The 17,888-nt window shown below is 47.5% G+C and overlaps 1 protein-coding gene across 4 annotated transcripts in view; it reads left to right on the top strand.

Moving 5' to 3' along the window:
• TJP1 (tight junction protein 1) overlaps nucleotides 1–17,888 on the top strand; it is a 67,288-nt gene that overhangs the window by 34,248 nt on the left and 15,152 nt on the right. For 3 of the 4 annotated variants that reach the window (XM_087829092.1, XM_087829093.1, XM_087829091.1), the window contains 12 exons: nucleotides 2,709–2,848; nucleotides 4,285–4,390; nucleotides 6,547–6,697; nucleotides 8,370–8,478; nucleotides 9,393–9,612; nucleotides 9,884–10,068; nucleotides 10,166–10,261; nucleotides 12,096–12,178; nucleotides 13,055–13,265; nucleotides 13,550–13,650; nucleotides 16,563–16,913; nucleotides 17,450–17,689. In XM_087829092.1, the coding sequence (XP_087685218.1) occupies nucleotides 2,709–2,848; nucleotides 4,285–4,390; nucleotides 6,547–6,697; nucleotides 8,370–8,478; nucleotides 9,393–9,612; nucleotides 9,884–10,068; nucleotides 10,166–10,261; nucleotides 12,096–12,178; nucleotides 13,055–13,265; nucleotides 13,550–13,650; nucleotides 16,563–16,913; nucleotides 17,450–17,689 (1,993 nt within the window). The remainder of the gene's footprint in view (nucleotides 1–2,708; nucleotides 2,849–4,284; nucleotides 4,391–6,546; nucleotides 6,698–8,369; nucleotides 8,479–9,392; nucleotides 9,613–9,883; nucleotides 10,069–10,165; nucleotides 10,262–12,095; nucleotides 12,179–13,054; nucleotides 13,266–13,549; nucleotides 13,651–16,562; nucleotides 16,914–17,449; nucleotides 17,690–17,888) is intronic. The other variant, XM_087829094.1, reaches the window with a different exon arrangement.

Below are 17,888 nucleotides of genomic sequence, written 5' to 3'. Positions count from 1 at the left end.
GGATTCTTTACTGTTCGTGGGAATCTCGAGTATTCTCTTGGGTAACCCAGTTATATGAGATTTTTAAATAAAAATATTGAGTCGCAGGCCCTGTTCTCAGTTCGCCCGAGGTACAGGCGAGGACTCCTTTCCCGTCTGAGTTTCTGGTGCCATCTTCTAACCTGGGGACTTCTGGTGAGAACGTGTGGCACATCCTGAAGGAAAGATGGTGCTCCAGCTACAGGAGAACCGCGTCTTCGTACTATTCCCAAGTTTCATGCTGAGAATTTAATTCCTAAAAATCCAGTAACTGGCCTGTAGGCAGGATGTAAGCTAGTGCCAGTGGCTTAAAGGTTTCACTGCTCCCCTAGAGTCAGTGTCAAAACCCAAACACCTGCAGGTTTAAGTTAGAGGGTGCCCTGCATTTTCAGGAACAGGGTGGATATTTTATAATAGTAAAATCCTAGTGTGCAAACACTGTAGGACCTTCATACCGGCTTTTATTTTAGTTATTTAGTCTTGTTTGTGGAACTGACCTTGTTATGTAAATCTAATTTAAATTCTGTTTTTGAAACAAGTGATACAAAAATGACTTGATCTCTGAGAACAGTCAGAGCTTAGTGTGTAGAGAGGCCTGGCTTGCCAAAACTCTCTTTCTAGATTCCTGAATGTTTTTGTGTATCTTCAGGATGCGCGGTTGCCCGCTGAGAACACCGCCCTCCTGTGCGGGGCAGTAGAACGCGGGGACTGCTCTGGGTCCCGGCTGCGGGTGGCCTCCCGCGCGGCCTTGAGAGTGGCCCTGCGGCCCTGCCCTCCCTTCCCGCGGCTGCAAGGCAGTGGCCCGCAGGACAGTCGCAGGGAGTGAACCGGTTGCTGCTGCTGTGGGGAGGGCGAGGAGGACTGGTGTCTTGAGTTAGGCTTTCACTGGCCTGTCGTAGGGGCTGGCATTTAACCATCTCCGAGATTTCCTCCTGGAGGAAGTGACCTTAAGCCGCGGCATCCCGGGCGTGTAGTTGATAAGAGATTGGCGCCAGATTAAAACTCTTGACTTTTCGAGTCTCTGACCTTGCTGGTTGGAGTAAGGTTAATTGCTACTTAACCTTCATGGGACAGAAATCTACAGAGCATCCCCTTGTCACGGCCCACTGATGTTCCCCTGTGTGGTGTTCTTCTCTTAGGGAGGGAGGGTTATGTGGGCAGAGTTCTGAGAAAAATTCATGAGCTTGTTTCTCATTATAATCAGCTGAGCAACGGACCCTCACTGTTGAATAGAACGGGGGCCCCAAACTACAACCTGCTGCCTAGCGTTGCAAATAAAGTTTCATTGCAACCCATCCTGCATTGACATAATTAAGGTTACAACAGAGGCTGCATGGCCCACTGCGCCATATACCGAAAAGTTTTGCCAATCCCTGGTCTAGAATGTTAAAATAGTTTTGTTTTTAAGCTAAAAAACAGTATATGTGTAGAGCGAATGATTATACTGATTTTCCTCCTAGCTTGAGGTGTTTTTTTCAGAATTGTTTCAGAGCCCACTCCGGGCCCAGACTTGGACCTGTGTGGAAACAGTTTTAATGTGACTCCTGGAATACTTTAAACTGTAGTGGCTCTCTTCACATTCCTGTTGACAGCACAGTCTGGGTCTGCACGTGTCCTTGAATGGTGCCTCCATCTTTTGGTAGATAACAGAAATGCACTACAGAGAGCATCGATTTTTCAAATACTAATCGTATTAAAGATGTAATAGAGTGATGGGAGCCCCATCACTTGAAATGTCATTTAAGTCATAATAATTGTATTACGGAGGGAAAGGTGTTAGACAGTCTGGTGTGAAAATTAGCCAAAGGTGAAAGTGGCAGCAGTTTTGTGCGCTACATGGATCCAGAGTTTGGTTGTCACTGGAGAGGACATTCAGATTAAAATATTACAGCTGATGCTTAGTTATCGAGATGGCAGTTATCATGAATGTCAGTCACATTTTAAGTTTAGAAAGTGTTTCTTTGAAGTTATAGGAAAGAAGAAAATTAATTGAAATGTTTGTTTTTGGATCTTTTCAAAGCAACTAGTCTGCTTGTTGCAGAGCAACAGAAATATCTTAGGACCGTTAAAATTATGTCGTTCTTTAGTTCATTCTCTTTAAAATGCTCATATTTGTAATACATCAGTTGCATTTTTTAAAGCAAAGAATGCAGGGAGGATTTCCTGCCATTATATTCTGAGGCGCCTAGACCAGTTTGGGGGTAAAGTTTAATTGTACCTATTTAGTCTCAGACTACGTGTATGTGAGATTTCATTATGGACACAATGGCTGACATTTTTGAACTTCTATAATTTAAAAGTTGTGCATTCCAGTTTTTTCTAAAAGACTTCTACTTACGTACAGCTCCTTTAACGTGTATGTAAGTTGACATTCGCGCACACCCCAGGGAAGAGTTAACGGAACATGAAGATGGGAGCCTGGAAAGTGCCTAGCCTTCCCTGTCGGGAGGAGGGAGGGACTTCGCCAGCAGGAGGCGCGGCCGCTGTGGCTGCGCTCCTTCGTCTTCGTTTGTGACACTGCTCTCTCGGTTGCTCTGGCAGTGCCACTCTAGTTCTAATTACTAGTTTTTTATAGTATTTTGAGAGCTGTTGGAGCAAGTCCCTTGTCATTGTTTTTTAAAAACGATCATTTCTTACGAATGGCTTTCACAACCGTCTGCATGCTCATTTTCCATTTTATGAACATCTAGTCACCGGAGCAGAGAGGAGGAGAGAGTTTCTAAACCTGGGACCGTCTCGACCCCTGTCAAGCACGCAGAGGACCACACACCCAAGACTGTGGAAGAAGCGATAGTTGAGAGAAATGAGAAACAAGCCCCCGCTCTTCCAGGTAAGCCCCGCGGGACACCAAGTCCAGAAAATGTTACCCTCAGATTAAAGATTCACGGCGATTTAAGGGAGACAAAAGGGACTGCCATCATCATCATCATCATTACTATTACAACTATTACTACCTGTGTTTGGATGTTTCTGTATTTGACTTTCAGCATTTTCTTATTGGTGAAGGTTGGCATCAGTAGGCATTCGTGGATTTTTTCTTAGATAGGAATTAGTCATGGTTAACAGCTACTCACAGTGAGGAAGGTTGGTTCTCCAGCACCGCTCGTTGAAAAGAAACAGAGCCCTAGCCGGTTTGGTTCAGCGGTTAGAGCATCAGCTTTTGAACTGAAGGGTCCCGGGTTCAGTTCCAGCCAAGGGCACATGCCCATGTTGCAGGCTCGATCCCCAGCCCCGATTGGGGCACATGCTGGAGGCGACCAATCAATGTGTCTCTCTCACATCAATGTTTCTCTCTCTCTCTCTCTCCTCCTCCCTTCCCTTCTCTGGAAAATAATAAAAAGAAATGTTAGATTGGCTTAATACAAAAAAATGTTAAAGTCATTTGCTTATTGAAAGTGTTTTCATAAACACTGTATTAAGTGTACCTTGTAGAGCTGTGTATGAGATCAGACATAAGAATCGGCAAGGTTTAGAGATCTGCTTGCTTGAAAGGCCTGGAGCTTTTGGTTCTAATGTCTCTTAATTCCTTTTATAAGATCTTGTTTTTGCTCTACCTGTTTAGGGGCGGGAATGATGGATATTTAAAAATAAAGATCACCACAGGGAAGACAGAAGGCTGCTTTGACAGCCATAGCAGAGACGTAGGTTCTCCTACATTCTTACCCTCCTATGCCTCTTCCTCAGGATAGATTTTTTGTGGAAAGCACAGGTGATCGTGTAACACCCATACCTATAATATTCGAGTTTTGCCCAGTCGACGTGGCTCAGCGGTTGAGCATCAACCTAGGATCCAGGAGATCAAGGTTCGATTCCCGGTCAGGGCACATGCCAGGGGTGCAGGCTCTTCGATCCCCAGCAGGGGGCGCGCAGGAGGCAGCCGCTCAATGACTCTCATCATTGATGTTTCTCTCTCTCTCCCTCTCCCTGAAATCAATAAAAACATATTTTTAAAAAAGAAAAAAAATATGCTGAGCATTTCAGTGTTCAGAATTTCAAAGTGTATGTTCGTTCCTAAAGAACATTTGTGTATTTGGCAATTTTTACTGTTCTCTTCTGCCATTTAATTTACTAGAGTGAAAAAAAATAAAGACATTACAGTTCATAATTACGCCACACTTGATCACGTACTATACATTTTCCACATCAGGTTCTCTGAACTTACATATTCGGCAAACTTCCTTGTGTGGTTATTTCACTGGTTGCTTACATTATTATTCCACTTTTTAATAAGTGATTTCTGCACCGTTTCAATTTTCTTTCTTTTAGAACCAAAGCCTGTGTATGCTCAGGTTGGACAACCAGATGTGGATTTACCTGTCAGCCCGTCTGACGGTGTCCTGCCAAATTCAACGCACGAAGAGGGGATTCTCCGGTAATGTGATTTAAACTTGCGTCGTCTCCTCTATCCATTACTGAGCATTCAAGTGAGAGTTCAGTTGCAAACCATATCGCATATACTTTTTAAAATAGTGTATACGATTAATCCTGTGATTAGGGGTTTTACAAGTTATTTATATGATAGAATCAAATTAGAAAACAACAAAGGAACTTCCTGGATGTTTACTTTTTTCACCACTATCTCCTACCTGGTTTTTAGGTTGTGAATTAAAAAATTGTTTTCTGCTTAACCATCAGATTTTCCACAAGATTTCTAATTCCGTAGTGTTAAATAAGTACATAAATAAAATTAGCATTCCTCCATTTCAGGGTTGTTGGCATTTTGGCCAGATTACTGTTTACCGTGTTTGCATGGTGGCCTGTTCAGTAGCATCCCTGCCACTAGCTGACAGCACACACCCCTCCGCCCACCTCCCGTTGTGACAACCAAAAGTGTTTCCAGACACTGCCAGATGTGTCCTGGGAGCAGAGTCACTCCTGGTGGAGAGCCTGCTCTAGGATAGTTAGCATCGCTAAGTTTTTGATATTCTACACCTTTTATTACTTTATATTCTATAGGCAATGGGATCGAGATCTAAAAGTTATAACTAGATTTCAAACCATCTTGATTATTAAATTAGTTTTGTGTTGCTTCTGTGGTCAGAGGGACATGTTGTGACACTGAGACTGAGCCTGAAGCTGCCTTCGAATAGTGGTTTTTAACAGCAAATTTGACTCATGAAGGCAGACGACAGTCACCACGTTTACTTGGAGGCTCACTGGGTCGGTCAGTGTTCCAAGAGGGTTCCCCGGGGCCTGGTGTTGTAAGGACTTGGGGGCCGTGTTTCAGAGAGCTCCCCGCACACTTGGTTCAGAAGATGAGTTTGTTGATGAGCTGTTGGGCTCGCTGGAAAAGTCAGGTAACCTCACAGGGGACTCAGCCCTTCGTGATCGGCAAGCCACCAACGCGGGCAGTGAGTGACCTCGTCTGACCAGGAGGCCCTTAGCTTTTGTCTAGATAACGTGAGTCCAGACGAGGAAACCGACCGTGAAGGCCTCGTCAGTTCTAAAGGCTAAGCCGGTTTAAAGGGACTGGACAGCTTCCCTTTCCTCAATTCATTTATTTATTCGATTTGTGTGTTTTCAGTTAGATTCTAGTGTCTGATAGGTTGCTCATTGTTGCTCGGTGAATAAAGAGGAAAGGGACTTTTTCTACACTCATGTCAAAATAGGCAGAAGAGCTTCGTGGCGAGGAGTGTGTGGTACGGAAACCCGGCAGGTAGTTGGTAGTTGTGCGTGTGGTGTGTGATTCATTCCCGCGGGGAGCTTGCACTACGCGCTGCTCCTGCCGGCGTTCTCCTAAGGCCACCTCCAGGCTGGGGTTTGAGGAGCGCCACAGGTTGTGACATCACACGGGCTGTGGAGGCTGTGCGTGCATGGACTCCCCCCATCCTCTCTAGCGAGGAAGGGGCAGAGGCTGAATGCTGAATGCCTGTAAGGTGGCTATTTCAATGCAGGGGGGCTGCAGAGTACGTGATCTTCATGGCCACTGAGAGCCCACGAGCCACCAAGTTTCAGAGCCCGGCCATGGGCCGTGGAGATCCCAGTGCGTGGAGCCTGGTGCCTACTCCCTGATGTTAGGGAAATTCGTAGTCGTTTATGCTCCGTTTCCACCTGTATAAAGCAGTGCTTCTCAGTTGTTCAGTAGAGGTGCTGTGGTATGAATTGGGTTAGTAAAAAATGGGTGTTTTAGCCACTGGGAATGCAATGCACCCTACCTATAGAATCAAGACCCTGAGACTGGCGGGGACATTATTTACATTGTGTTATAAAGTAATTGCATTATAAAGTAATTATATAATGTAACTACACTACATTATAAAGTAATCTTAGAAATTAGTATGTAAATCAGTACTTGCGTATTAAATTTGGGTATCTTAAAACTTATTTTGTTAATCAGAAAGTAAAAGAAAATGCTGTTAAATCTGATTTGTTATTCTGTCACTAAATTTTATTCATAAATTAGTGGTGTGGGGCATTTCAGAGATGACGGTCCTTTATTTCATTCTGAATTTGGTTTTCATTGTAGCATGTTGCTCTAACTTTTCAAGCCTCTCTTAACTGTTTCAAATGAGATATTTGTTTCAACAGGCCCAGCATGAAATTGGTAAAATTCAGAAAAGGAGATAGTGTGGGCTTGCGGCTGGCTGGTGGCAATGATGTCGGAATATTTGTAGCTGGCGTTCTAGAAGATAGCCCTGCAGCCAAAGAAGGCCTGGAAGAGGGTGACCAAATTCTCAGGGTACGTCAGCGCCCCAGCTCCTGGGGGTTTGAAGCACTTGGAACCCTCGCGAAAGGCAGCCGGCTCGGCAAACCTGTTGAACTAAGTAGCGCGTAACCGACATCACCGTCCCTCGAACCAGCTAAGCATTCAGGTGACAGACCCCACCAGGTCGTGGGTGTGCTGCACCCGTCACCTCCCATTCCTGCCCTTGCTCTTGCTGACCGATGCGTCACCACCATGGGTGATGCTTTCGTCTCATTTTAGTCATTGGTGGTGACAAAACTACAAGACAGACTGAGTCCTAGATCCCTGTGATAGGCACCTTTTAGTTCAACTAAACATTCCGGCTACCAAGACTTCTGTCACAAGCCACAACTTGCCAGCCGTCCCCATGGCCCTCGGGGACTGCCTCGCCCCGGGTGACGGCTCATGCACAAGGAGATGGCTGGCCTGCCTTCCTTCCTTGTTTCTTTTCATGGTCTTTCTTTTTCACAATGTGGCCAGTAACATGGGCACATCTTTACCTGTCTCTTCTCTTCTTTTTAAAATATCCAAACTGCTGTTAGAGGAGCCACTTTAATCAGAAGATCCGATCTGTCAAGTGTGGGTTTCTGTGTACTCTACTCACCCTGGCGTGGTCATTGCCTCCTCGATTCTGGCACCTTCCTGCCTGCAGGCTCCCGCCTGCCGATGCCCGGGGTCGCCTTTCCTGGCTCCTCAGCTCTCCCCCACGGGCTCATTTCTCTCCTTTGCTTTTGCACCTCTCGCGTGCCTTCCCTCCTGCGTCCTTTCGGCCATCGCTGTCACAGAGCTGAGTGGTCTGGCTTCCACCTTAACCACTGAGAACCTGAGCTTCCATGAGCAGCCAGGGACCTGGTGCCCCTTTATTTCCTCGCCGTGCTTTGAAGTCTTAAGTTACCCTTCTTGAAAAGCGTTCTTCCTTGGATTCCACAACTCTGCCATTCTGCTCCTCCTCGAATCTTAAATTCTTTTCCTGCCTTTTTTAATGGTTTCTCTAAACTTGAGGGAATCTGGGCACACATAATTTTAAAAATGTTTCTTGTTTATTTTTGTTTTGGACCATAAAAGTGGTGCATGTTGAATTTCTTTTTTTAATGTGGGAAATTTCCAGAAGACAAAAAGCAGAACATCTGCCTGTCACCCAGCGCACAGCAACTGCTGACATCTGGATGCGTCCCGTTGGTCCTTAGGGGCGTCTGGTGTAGTGACTGTCGCTCGGCAGCTGCTGAGCCTGCGTCAGTGGCGCAGGTGCTCTTCCAGCGACGCCACAGCGCGTCCCCGTTGCTCTTTCTTCCCATTCCCTTCTCATTTCTTTCACAAAGTCTAGTAAAGCAGGGATCTTCGCACATTCACAGAACTTAACATTTAAAATTGTAAAGCCAGGGATTTTCCAATAATAAATATTTGAAATTAAATGTAGTCTTTTGATCTAAAACCAATTGGTGAGATTTTGCAGTGGATACTCTTTAAATGAATTTACACCTTCGCTCACTATTTACTTGTTTTAAATTACAGTATATTCTTTTCTCCAAAGTAAAGCAAAATTTTACCTCTTAAATAAGCTGTGATATTTTAAGTTAGGCAAACTCTGAGAATATTTGTTTCCTGTGATGATATTTTTGTAACCCTAAAATACGGCCAAGAGTAATTTGTGAAATGCATTTTACAGGTAAACAACGTCGACTTCACCAACATCATACGAGAGGAAGCTGTGCTCTTCCTGCTCGACCTCCCGAAAGGAGAGGAGGTGACCATTCTGGCCCAGAAAAAGAAGGACGGTGAGAGGCTGTCAGGGTGGGGACAGCAGGCCCGAGAAATCTGAGGGCTGACGTAGGGATTTTAATTTTCGTTTTTAAATAAGTCACTCAGAAGTCGAGGGATGTTTGAATTTGTTAATCTCACAGGGGGTTGACTTAGTTTAAGTCATCAGGGGCTCACAGCCCGATTCTGTGCCCATTAGCACAGCACAGTAACAGGACCAGGCAGCCCCCTGAAGGACCGTTTCATGTAAGTGGGGTGCCCTCCACCCCAGTGCAGGCAGAGCAGTCCCAGTATTTATTCGCCGTCAGGACCACACACAAGTGCATATGGGCAGCTTCTGAATTTTGTGCTGATGTTTTCTAGGCAATATACTCTCTGAGGTTTGTTAGCATTAATTTAAAAAATGCCTGATTTTCTCTGGTTAAACAGATAAACTGTTCATCTAGAACAGGGTTCCTCAGGCTCGGCACTGTTGACATTCGGGGTTAAATATTTGGATATTTATAAAATCATTCGTGGGCCACACAGAATTATGAGCTTAAAAATTAGCTATGAAAAAAGCTCTTAGATGTATTGAATTTTGCGTCCCTCCTGCGCAGGGCCAGACCAAATGATCTCTTTGGCAGAAAAAAGGTTCCCCACCCCTGGTTTAAATAGAAAGCTCATGTGGCTTCGGACAAGCTGCTTGATCTGTTTGTGCGTCAGTTTCCTCGCCTGCAGTGCAGAGGTGTTGAGGTCCCATTTCTTGAGGTAACGATGACGTAGGTGAGGCAGTTGTCCCTGCAGGGCCGCGCGGTCAGGATTCAGCGCCTGCTGGACACTTGGGTTTGTTGTTCGTGTTACCGACAGCGTCCTCCCGTCCTGTGTTCTCTTCAGGCTGATGTCTTATCCCACTAGCTGCTCATGATGTTTTTGTCTTCATTCTTTCTAGTTTATCGTCGCATCGTGGAGTCAGACGTAGGAGATTCTTTCTACATTAGAACCCACTTTGAGTACGAGAAGGAGTCGCCCTATGGCCTCAGTTTCAACAAAGGCGAGGTGTTCCGTGTCGTGGACACCCTGTACAACGGGAAGCTGGGCTCGTGGCTGGCGATTCGAATCGGCAAGAGTCACAAGGAGGTGGAACGGGGCATCATCCCTAATAAGAACAGGTACGAATGGTGGCTGCGTCTTAGGACAGATTCAGTAGCGACGACAGAAGGTGTCAGTCCCACTGGGAATGTTGGTCACGTAAAGAGTTAGTTTCCATTGTCGCCGTACCTGTCATTGCCTTACTCGTACAAACTCGATTTTAGTGTCACCGTTAAGGTGTAAACTGCATGTGAGGCTCTATCCAGACCTCGGGCGTTTCATTCACTGTGGGTCTTTTTTCATTCTGTGGTTTTAAAAACCCTCCTTTGACTTGTGCCTTCCCCCGGGCAGAGCTGAGCAGTTGGCCAGTGTGCAGTACACACTTCCAAAGACAGCAGGAGGGGACCGTGCGGACTTCTGGCGGTTCCGAGGCCTGCGCAGCTCCAAGAGGAACCTCCGGAAAAGCAGGGAGGACTTGTCGGCTCAGCCGGTCCAGACGAAGTTCCCGGCCTATGAAAGGGTCGTTCTTCGGGAAGGTAGTTCATCCCCCACAGGCTGACCTCTACCCTTTAATGTCCACACGCCTGAGCAAAAAGCGTAAACTGTGCTACTGTCCCTTGACTTTGTCCCCAGCTGGATTCCTGAGGCCTGTAACCATCTTCGGACCGATAGCTGACGTGGCCAGAGAAAAGCTGGCGAGAGAAGAGCCAGATATTTATCAGATTGCAAGTAAGTGGCCGCAATACTGGCTAGGATGAGGCCGAGGTTTTCCTTCACTAGTTACCCCCCTGAGGGATGGTCTGGTCCATTCACTTAAGTCAAACCTTTTGTAAGTATTTGACTCGATGTGTTTAACTTGGAGGGAACCTCAGTGGTTGTGTCCGTGTTCTCCGAGTCGCCTTTAACAACAAGAGTCACTGTTTATGCGGCTCTGGGCTTTATAAGAAAATGCCTAGCAGACGGCCTTGTTCAATCCCAGCGAAGTCCCCATGGGGAAGTATTGGTGCAGAAGTCGAGCACCCCGAGCCTCAGGGTGGTATGAGCGGGACCACCCCCAGCCTCCAGTCTGACCTTTCCTGATGACACCCGGCCAGTGAGTCACAGAACTCGGGCTTTGAACCCAGCCCTTCCGGGTTCCAGCCCCGTGCTCGCAGTCATTAAGCTAACAAATACTCAAATATATAGAAAGGGTAATGAGAGCATCGTTCATGCTGTCGGTTATTATTGCAGACATTTATAGCAAGAGTATAAATATTGAGGGTGGTGTAGTGCTTTAGATGCTTAATAGATTCTGCCTGCAGATTCTTTCAGTTTCACTTAGTGTGGCTGTTCCGGGGGTTTAAATATACAGACTTAGTTGCGACCACTTTGGCTTACATAAGTTATATGTAAAAACACAGGTAACTTATGTTGTATGCATTCTATGTAAAAACCTGGTCACCAGAGTCACAAACGTTGCTGTGCTTTTTCGCATGGACCTTCATGTACATCGGACCCCTGAGGGTCTTGGTTAGACGTCGACCCAAGCTGCAGTGGGCAGGTCGGGCACCAGGAGGGAGGGCCAGGTGGCGGTGTGAAAGCACAGGCTGTCTCGCAGTTACGCGGGAACGGCCCCTGCTCCCTGCTCCCGCGTGATCTGTGGAAGGGCTAGCCCGGGACTTGGACCCAGTCTGTTGTCACAGTGTTGCCGGTGGGTTACGGACCTGCCCAAGTGTGACCTCAGCCCTCAGTGGCTGGGGGGGCCGCGGCCAGGAGAGGCCACCTCAGTCTGGCTCAGTGTGTGGCACAAGTGGTACCATTTCTCCTGTGTCGGCAGCACGAAAGGTTTAGAGGCAGCCCCAGGCCAAGCCGTATGGGAGCCTTAGCAAAGAAAAACAAAACAAGCATTCCTATGTACATGTTTTTGTGTTTTCCTAACAGCTAATTTTTCTCTAGAACAGGAAAATAGATTGAAAATTGTTGTGAAACATGAAAAATATGCATATTAAAACTCATTATTTTAAGTTTAAACACTTCGTTTATACCAAACACAGAATTTATCATTTCATTCTCTCGGCTTTAATGGAAGCAAGCTCGATACTGTAAATCTAGCTTTTTCAGTTGCTGTATTTGACAGTTTCTCTTGGCCAAGTGAGTCTTAAATAATTTCATTCAAGTTCCATTTCCTGATTCCCTTTGAAATTTTGGTATGTTCATTGTGTAGAGTATTAGTTTTGATTTTTGGAACGAACTGTATCCAAATACTACCTGATTACTGAGGTTTGTGGGGGCATTAAACCTTACACCCGAGCAGGTGCCTCCCTCGCCCCCTCCTAACCCCAGCGTCGTTGGGAAGCGCCGATCCGCCCCAGTGGCTCTCAGGGCAGTTCTGCCCCGCTGGGGACGTCTGGCTGTCTGGAGATGGTTTTGTTGTCACCGTGGGAGCAAGAGAGGGGGGCGGAGGCCAGAGATGCTGCCAGACAGGCCATGGCGCACGGGACGCCCCACAGCTGCCCGCTGGTTGGGAAAGTCGATCTAACCAATGGAAATTGATGCTCTGTCTTTGTCCTGACTGCGTGAGTAGAGAGCGAACCCCGAGATGCTGGGACTGACCAGCGCAGCTCCGGCATCATTCGCCTTCATACAATAAAGCAGATAATAGACCAGGTGAGTCACGGAACGTTGACCTGTTGTGTTACAGGCTGTGAGTGTCGTGTTTCTGAGTGGGAGGAGGTCTGCTTCATTTGAAAGTAGAAAGTCGTTTTTCTACAGTTATTTTTGCTGTACCGTCCTGAAGGGTTAATTACCAGGTTCAGGGGAGTAGCATTACATGTGTCTAAAGACGGTTTTTTTATTACCGTAAAATGTACTGTTCAAATATATTAATATGTTGTGTTCATATTGCATTAGTACAGTTCTAGTTGCACTTCAATATTTGTGGTAGGGAATCTGTTTTTACTCTACAGGATTATGTCAGGAACATTTAATTGTTACACATGTAATCTAAGACAGTGATTTTTAACTGGTGAGCTGCAAGAATCTTTAAAACATGCAATACCTGACTGTTTAGTTGGGGGACATTGGCCTCTTTTCCCTTAGATTGTCACATAAAAAAAGGACAGCCAACACAGCAATAGCCATCTGGTATCCAAATTAATACTTTTTTTTTTCTTCTTGGCCACTGAGGGGAAAAAAATATATTTTTTGGTGTGCCACAGAATTTTAGTAATTAGTTTGTGTGCCTTGGGATGAAAAAGGTTGAAAGTCGCTGATCTAACCGGACACAGCTAGTACTGTCAGTTGGCAAGTACGGGGGTGTCTTATAAGTGAGCTGGTTAAAAGTTGTTTGTTGGTTTTTTAAGTCGGGCTGGAAATTGTATTGATGTAACTGCTGGTGGCAGATTTTCTGCCGTGCTCCTGAGACCCCGGAGCGCAGCGGAAGGCCCGTTGCCGCTGGGATACAATCTAGGCTGTGGCTTTTTCTGTGGTGATTCTTTACTAACTGCCTTGTACCCTTATTTATTCTTTCCTCCGTGTCTCCAGGACAAGCATGCTTTATTAGATGTGACCCCAAATGCAGTCGATCGTCTGAATTACGCCCAGTGGTACCCCATTGTGGTATTCCTGAACCCCGATTCCAAGCAGGGCGTGAAGACAATGAGGATGAGGCTGTGTCCGGAGTCTCGGAAGAGTGCCAGGAAATTATACGAGCGCTCTCACAAACTTCGTAAAAATAACCACCATCTTTTTACAAGTGAGTGTTTTCAAGGCCTTTCAGCTTCAGTGTCTGGGCAGGAGCACGTAGGCAAACGTTCCGATGCTAAAGCTCGCCTAGCCTTGGCACGGGAGGCTTCCTGCTGTAGCTCAGGTCCCATTTGACTGGCAGGAAATGCCCAGCGCCCAGATAGAGATTTCAGGTGCTGCCCTCAAACGCCGCCTTTCAGATGGCTCAGTGGTGGGTGAGCTCCAGCAGGCTCAGTGAAATCTGACTTTGGGCTGTGTCCTGGCTGTAAAACAGTGTCACTCCTTTACTTTCAGCTACGATTAATTTAAATTCAATGAACGACGGGTGGTATGGTGCCCTGAAGGAAGCCATTCAGCAGCAGCAGAACCAGCTGGTGTGGGTCTCTGAGGGGAAGGTAAGGCATTTCCTGTTGTTTTCAGCCTGTTCACTCAACTACATAGCTAGTCAGGGATGCCTTTGAGTTACTTTGCTCTCTCATTGGTTCCGTTTTTACTGTTTGTCTATGGGGATTGTGCAGGTGGTTTTTGATAGCAGGCTTGTCAGCAGTGTCCTCAGCTATTGAGTTGCCACCCCAGTGGTGTGCCGTTCCCTCCAGAGAATTCTTAAGTGACCACTAACGGAGCAGGGTTGCGTTCTGGCTCCGCCCCGCCTGACTGAGGAAGGACTTGGAGCCTGGCTTCAGTTTCCTCCTGTGAAAATGAGGGGAGTGGGTGGGCTGGACGAGTTCCCAAAATGCTGTCCTCGGACCATGAAACTCAGAGCCGGGGGCGGGCACCCTGTCAACCACCCACCCGCGGAGAGGGCACCACCTCCCCAGCACGTTAAAGACTTAAAAGTGCGCTTCCCCAAATTCTTACCTGGGGACTTTTTCCGCTCAGCGCCCATTAGCATTCTTGTAACACACCATGAAATGTTGGACAAAGCAACATGTCCTTTTTGGCTGTAAATTTTAATTTTCTATACACGCAAACGGCCAGCTTTAAAATACCTGATTTCTGCTCTCACTTCCAGGTTTAGAGCAATCTTTAATAGGAAAGGTCTGTTTGTTTTGTTGGGAGAGTTCAGTTTTCTCAAAGTGTACAGTTGAAAGAACCTCTTGATTTTAACGTCTTTTACTTTCCGATCAGTACAGTGTGAATACGTTTTGGTTGCTCAGGAAGATTGAGAATGTCTGTTTCCATTTCTTCGTTGGCTGAGTTGTGTTGTGTTTGCCCTCCATGGCTGCCCTCCCTCCATCTGGCTGTGGGTGCAGGGGCTCTGGCAGTTTGCATGCTGCATGCTCAGGAGCACCGTGCCCCCGCCCAGAACACCGCAGCCTCGCAGGAACAGCAGCTAACACGCTGACATGTAGAGGGAGTGTCCATGCCCCCACCTACCTGAGCATCTGCACCCCCGCTCTTCTCAGCAGCAGCACTCTAGGGGTGGGCCCTACATGAGATCTCTCAGCACTTTGAGTAACTCACATATCAGCTGGCACACCTGAGCAGTGAATCAGGGTGGAAAATAACCCGCAACACTTTGCAGCAACCTGCTGTTACTCACCTCGGGGCCTCTGATGCAAAGGACCACAGCGGTCTGCTTACTAATCCTCTGACAACACAGCCTGTTAGCGCCCTTTGTCAGGGAGACTGCTAATCGCACTGGTGATTCTTGAAATGAGATTAGCTTGTAAATGCGCAGAGTATACTGTCTACCTATCTGAGAGGTTTTTTAAATCCTCAAGTTTTCCTTTTCTATCATTTCTCCTTGTGATATTGTTTCCTTTCTTTGCTTGGATTTAAAAATAAAGGTCTGACTCCCCCAACTTCTTATGTGAGGAGAGTAGATTAATTATTATCAGGATAGATTAATGCATTTCGTAAACCACAAAAATTGGTTACTGTTGAAATCAAGCGTGATTTTTCCCACCCCTTCCATTCAAGAGTATTTCCCCTGAAGAGATTCTTAACCTAAAACCACTTCCTTTCCCGTTGACTTTCCTGAGCTGCTTTGATCTAACCGCTGTGCCGAGATCCTTTGTACAAGATCAGAGTCTAGTATGTTCCGTACTAAACCGAGAGAAGCCGTCCTGAAACTCTTCACACGCAGGCGTGTGTCGTCTGCCACAGCAGCCCGCGGGTCTCGCTCACTCCCGCACTTCATGCCGCTTGCCGTGAAGCACTAGGTGGGTTGTGAGCTCCAAGTTGCTCTTCCAGGGGCCTTAGCATTTCCCTGGCCATCTACTGGGTTGCGTTCTTCAAGGTCCCGGCAGACGGCAAGGAGGCTTCTCTTCTGCAGCAGCTCAGACTTTAGAAGCCACTGAGACTCAGTGGGACGGACGCTGCTGTGACGGATTCTCACTGTCCCGACCAGCGGGGCTCGGCTGCGACCCGGAGCCTCCAGGAGGCCGGCGCGCTGGTCTTCCCGTGGAGGCAGCGCTGAGGGCGGTGCTCAGCCGGGCGGGGGCTGCGCCGAGGCCCGTTCCGGTGGCTCCAGCCTTACGTTGCTCCTTCGGTCCGCGCTGAAGGAAGAAAGACTGTCTGCGTTGTGGGCTCCAGATCCTTCAGCTCGTGCTCACTGGGCACCATGTCCAGGCAAGAGCTTTAGGGACCGTTCCGTTTACGAGTTTCCGATGAGTACCGGGGGCCATCCTATTGGCGCAGCGCCTTCCTTCCCTCTCCCGCAGATGCTTCTCCTTCCTTTCTGGCCGCCTCGGAAGGTAGTGTAGACGCCGAGAAACGCGCTCGGCTCTTAACTCCTAGCTGAGGAGAGCGTGATTCCTCCCTCGCCATCCATTGGGTGGTACATCTTTGAAAAATGACAGAAAATTCTTAGTGAGGCAGCCAGTGCCTAGGTGACGATTGTCCATTGTGCTTTATAAAGGCGTAAGTGCTTCCTCAGCTGGAACCGTGGCGTTGATTTTCCTGCTGTTCTTCCGTGCGTGTCCTGTCGCATGTCCTTCTGTGAGCGTGGTTGGGTAGCACTTCCCTCTTCACCTTGCCTGGGGCTGACACGCTAGCGACTGAGTAGGTTTTATGGACTCGAGTGGTGCCAGGATGCCTTCCTTGTCTTCGAGGCTGGACCCTAGAGCCCAGCTTTGTCCCTCTTGGCCAGCGACACTCACTCATCCAAGCCCTCAGGTCTCAGGATGCTCTGTGTCTGCATGTGTGCGTGTACAATCTTCTTGGCCTTCCCTTAGCAGAAGTTTCGAGAACTAGGCATGATTTCTTCAAAGAAGACTATCCTTTTCAATCTCCTTTGTAAAATAAAGGCCATCTCTTAAGGAACTACTGAATAAAATTTTTAATTTACTTTTATTTGACCCAGGCGGACGGTGCTACAAGTGATGACCTTGATTTGCATGACGATCGGCTGTCCTACCTGTCAGCCCCGGGTAGCGAATACTCAATGTATAGCACGGACAGTAGACACACTTCTGACTATGAAGACACAGATACAGAAGGCGGGGCCTACACTGATCAAGAACTAGATGAAACTCTTAATGATGAGGTTGGGACTCCCCCAGAGTCTGCCATTACCCGGTCCTCTGAGCCCGTAAGAGAGGACTCCTCTGGAATGCATCATGAAAGCCAACCCTTTCCTCCTTACACACCACAAGCGCAGCCACAGCCAGTCCATAGAATAGACTCCCCGGGATTTAAAACAGCCTCTCAACAGGTAAGCGGCGAGCGTTCAACGTGTCGTAGTCAGGGGTGCATATCGAACTCGAGAGTGGTGGTGGAGGTAAAGAATGTGCTCTGTCCTTTCTCCAGATTAAGAAGTAATTTTTAATTTCAAGTTGAAAATACCAAGGACCTTTTTTTTTTTTTTTAAAGTTGATTTCAGAGAGAGGAAGGGGGGGGGGAGAGAGAAACATCAATGATGAGAGTCATTGATCAGCTGCCTCCTGCGCGCCCCCTGCTGGGGATCGAGGAGCTCGCAACCCGGGCCTGTGCCCTGACCGGGAATCAAACCTCGACCTCCTGGATCCTAGGTCGATGCCCAACCACTGAGCCATGCTGGCCGGGCAAGAATATCAAGGACTTAATTCTGCACTGTGTGTGTTTGTCTTACACAGCATTTTTTTTTAATGTAGTCAAAAGTCATAGTTTTGTTACTCAGCATCCTAAAAATGTTTGTCTGCCAGCCACGATAAACAGGTGGGACATTAGCAGTAAACAAACACTACTTAAAATATTTTAAACACTTCGCAGAAAGCAGAAGCCTCATCTCCAGTCCCTTACCTTTCGCCTGAAACAAACCCAGCACCATCAACCTCTGCCGTTAATCACAGTGTAAAGTTCACTCATGTCAGACTGGAGGAGCCCGCCCCAGCCCCTCCCGCCTCTCACGCACCACAAGCTGACCCTTTACGAGCACCAAGTGCCGAGGCAGCTCACACGCTGCTAAGGGACCAAGGAGCCTCACTGCCGCCGCATGTAGACCCACCACAGGTACCTGCGCTGCAGCGTCCGTGCCCTGCTCTCTGCCCCGCTGCACACAGCAGCCCGGCTTCCCTGCCGTGTTCCTCGCTTTGTCACTGGGCACACACCAGAGCGCTACCCGTTAGCACCAGTCATTTCCCTTCTGCAGTTTGCATGGCTTCCGGTGTATACGGATCATTGGGAAACAGGCCTTCGCATTGGGATTTTT

The sequence above is a fragment of the Miniopterus natalensis genome, chromosome 22, assembly GCF_054644295.1.
Source record: "Miniopterus natalensis isolate mMinNat1 chromosome 22, mMinNat1.hap1, whole genome shotgun sequence".
Lineage (NCBI taxonomy): Eukaryota > Metazoa > Chordata > Mammalia > Chiroptera > Miniopteridae > Miniopterus > Miniopterus natalensis.
The sequence above is the reverse complement of the archived record's forward strand: the minus strand, read 5'-3'. Positions and strand labels throughout refer to the sequence as shown.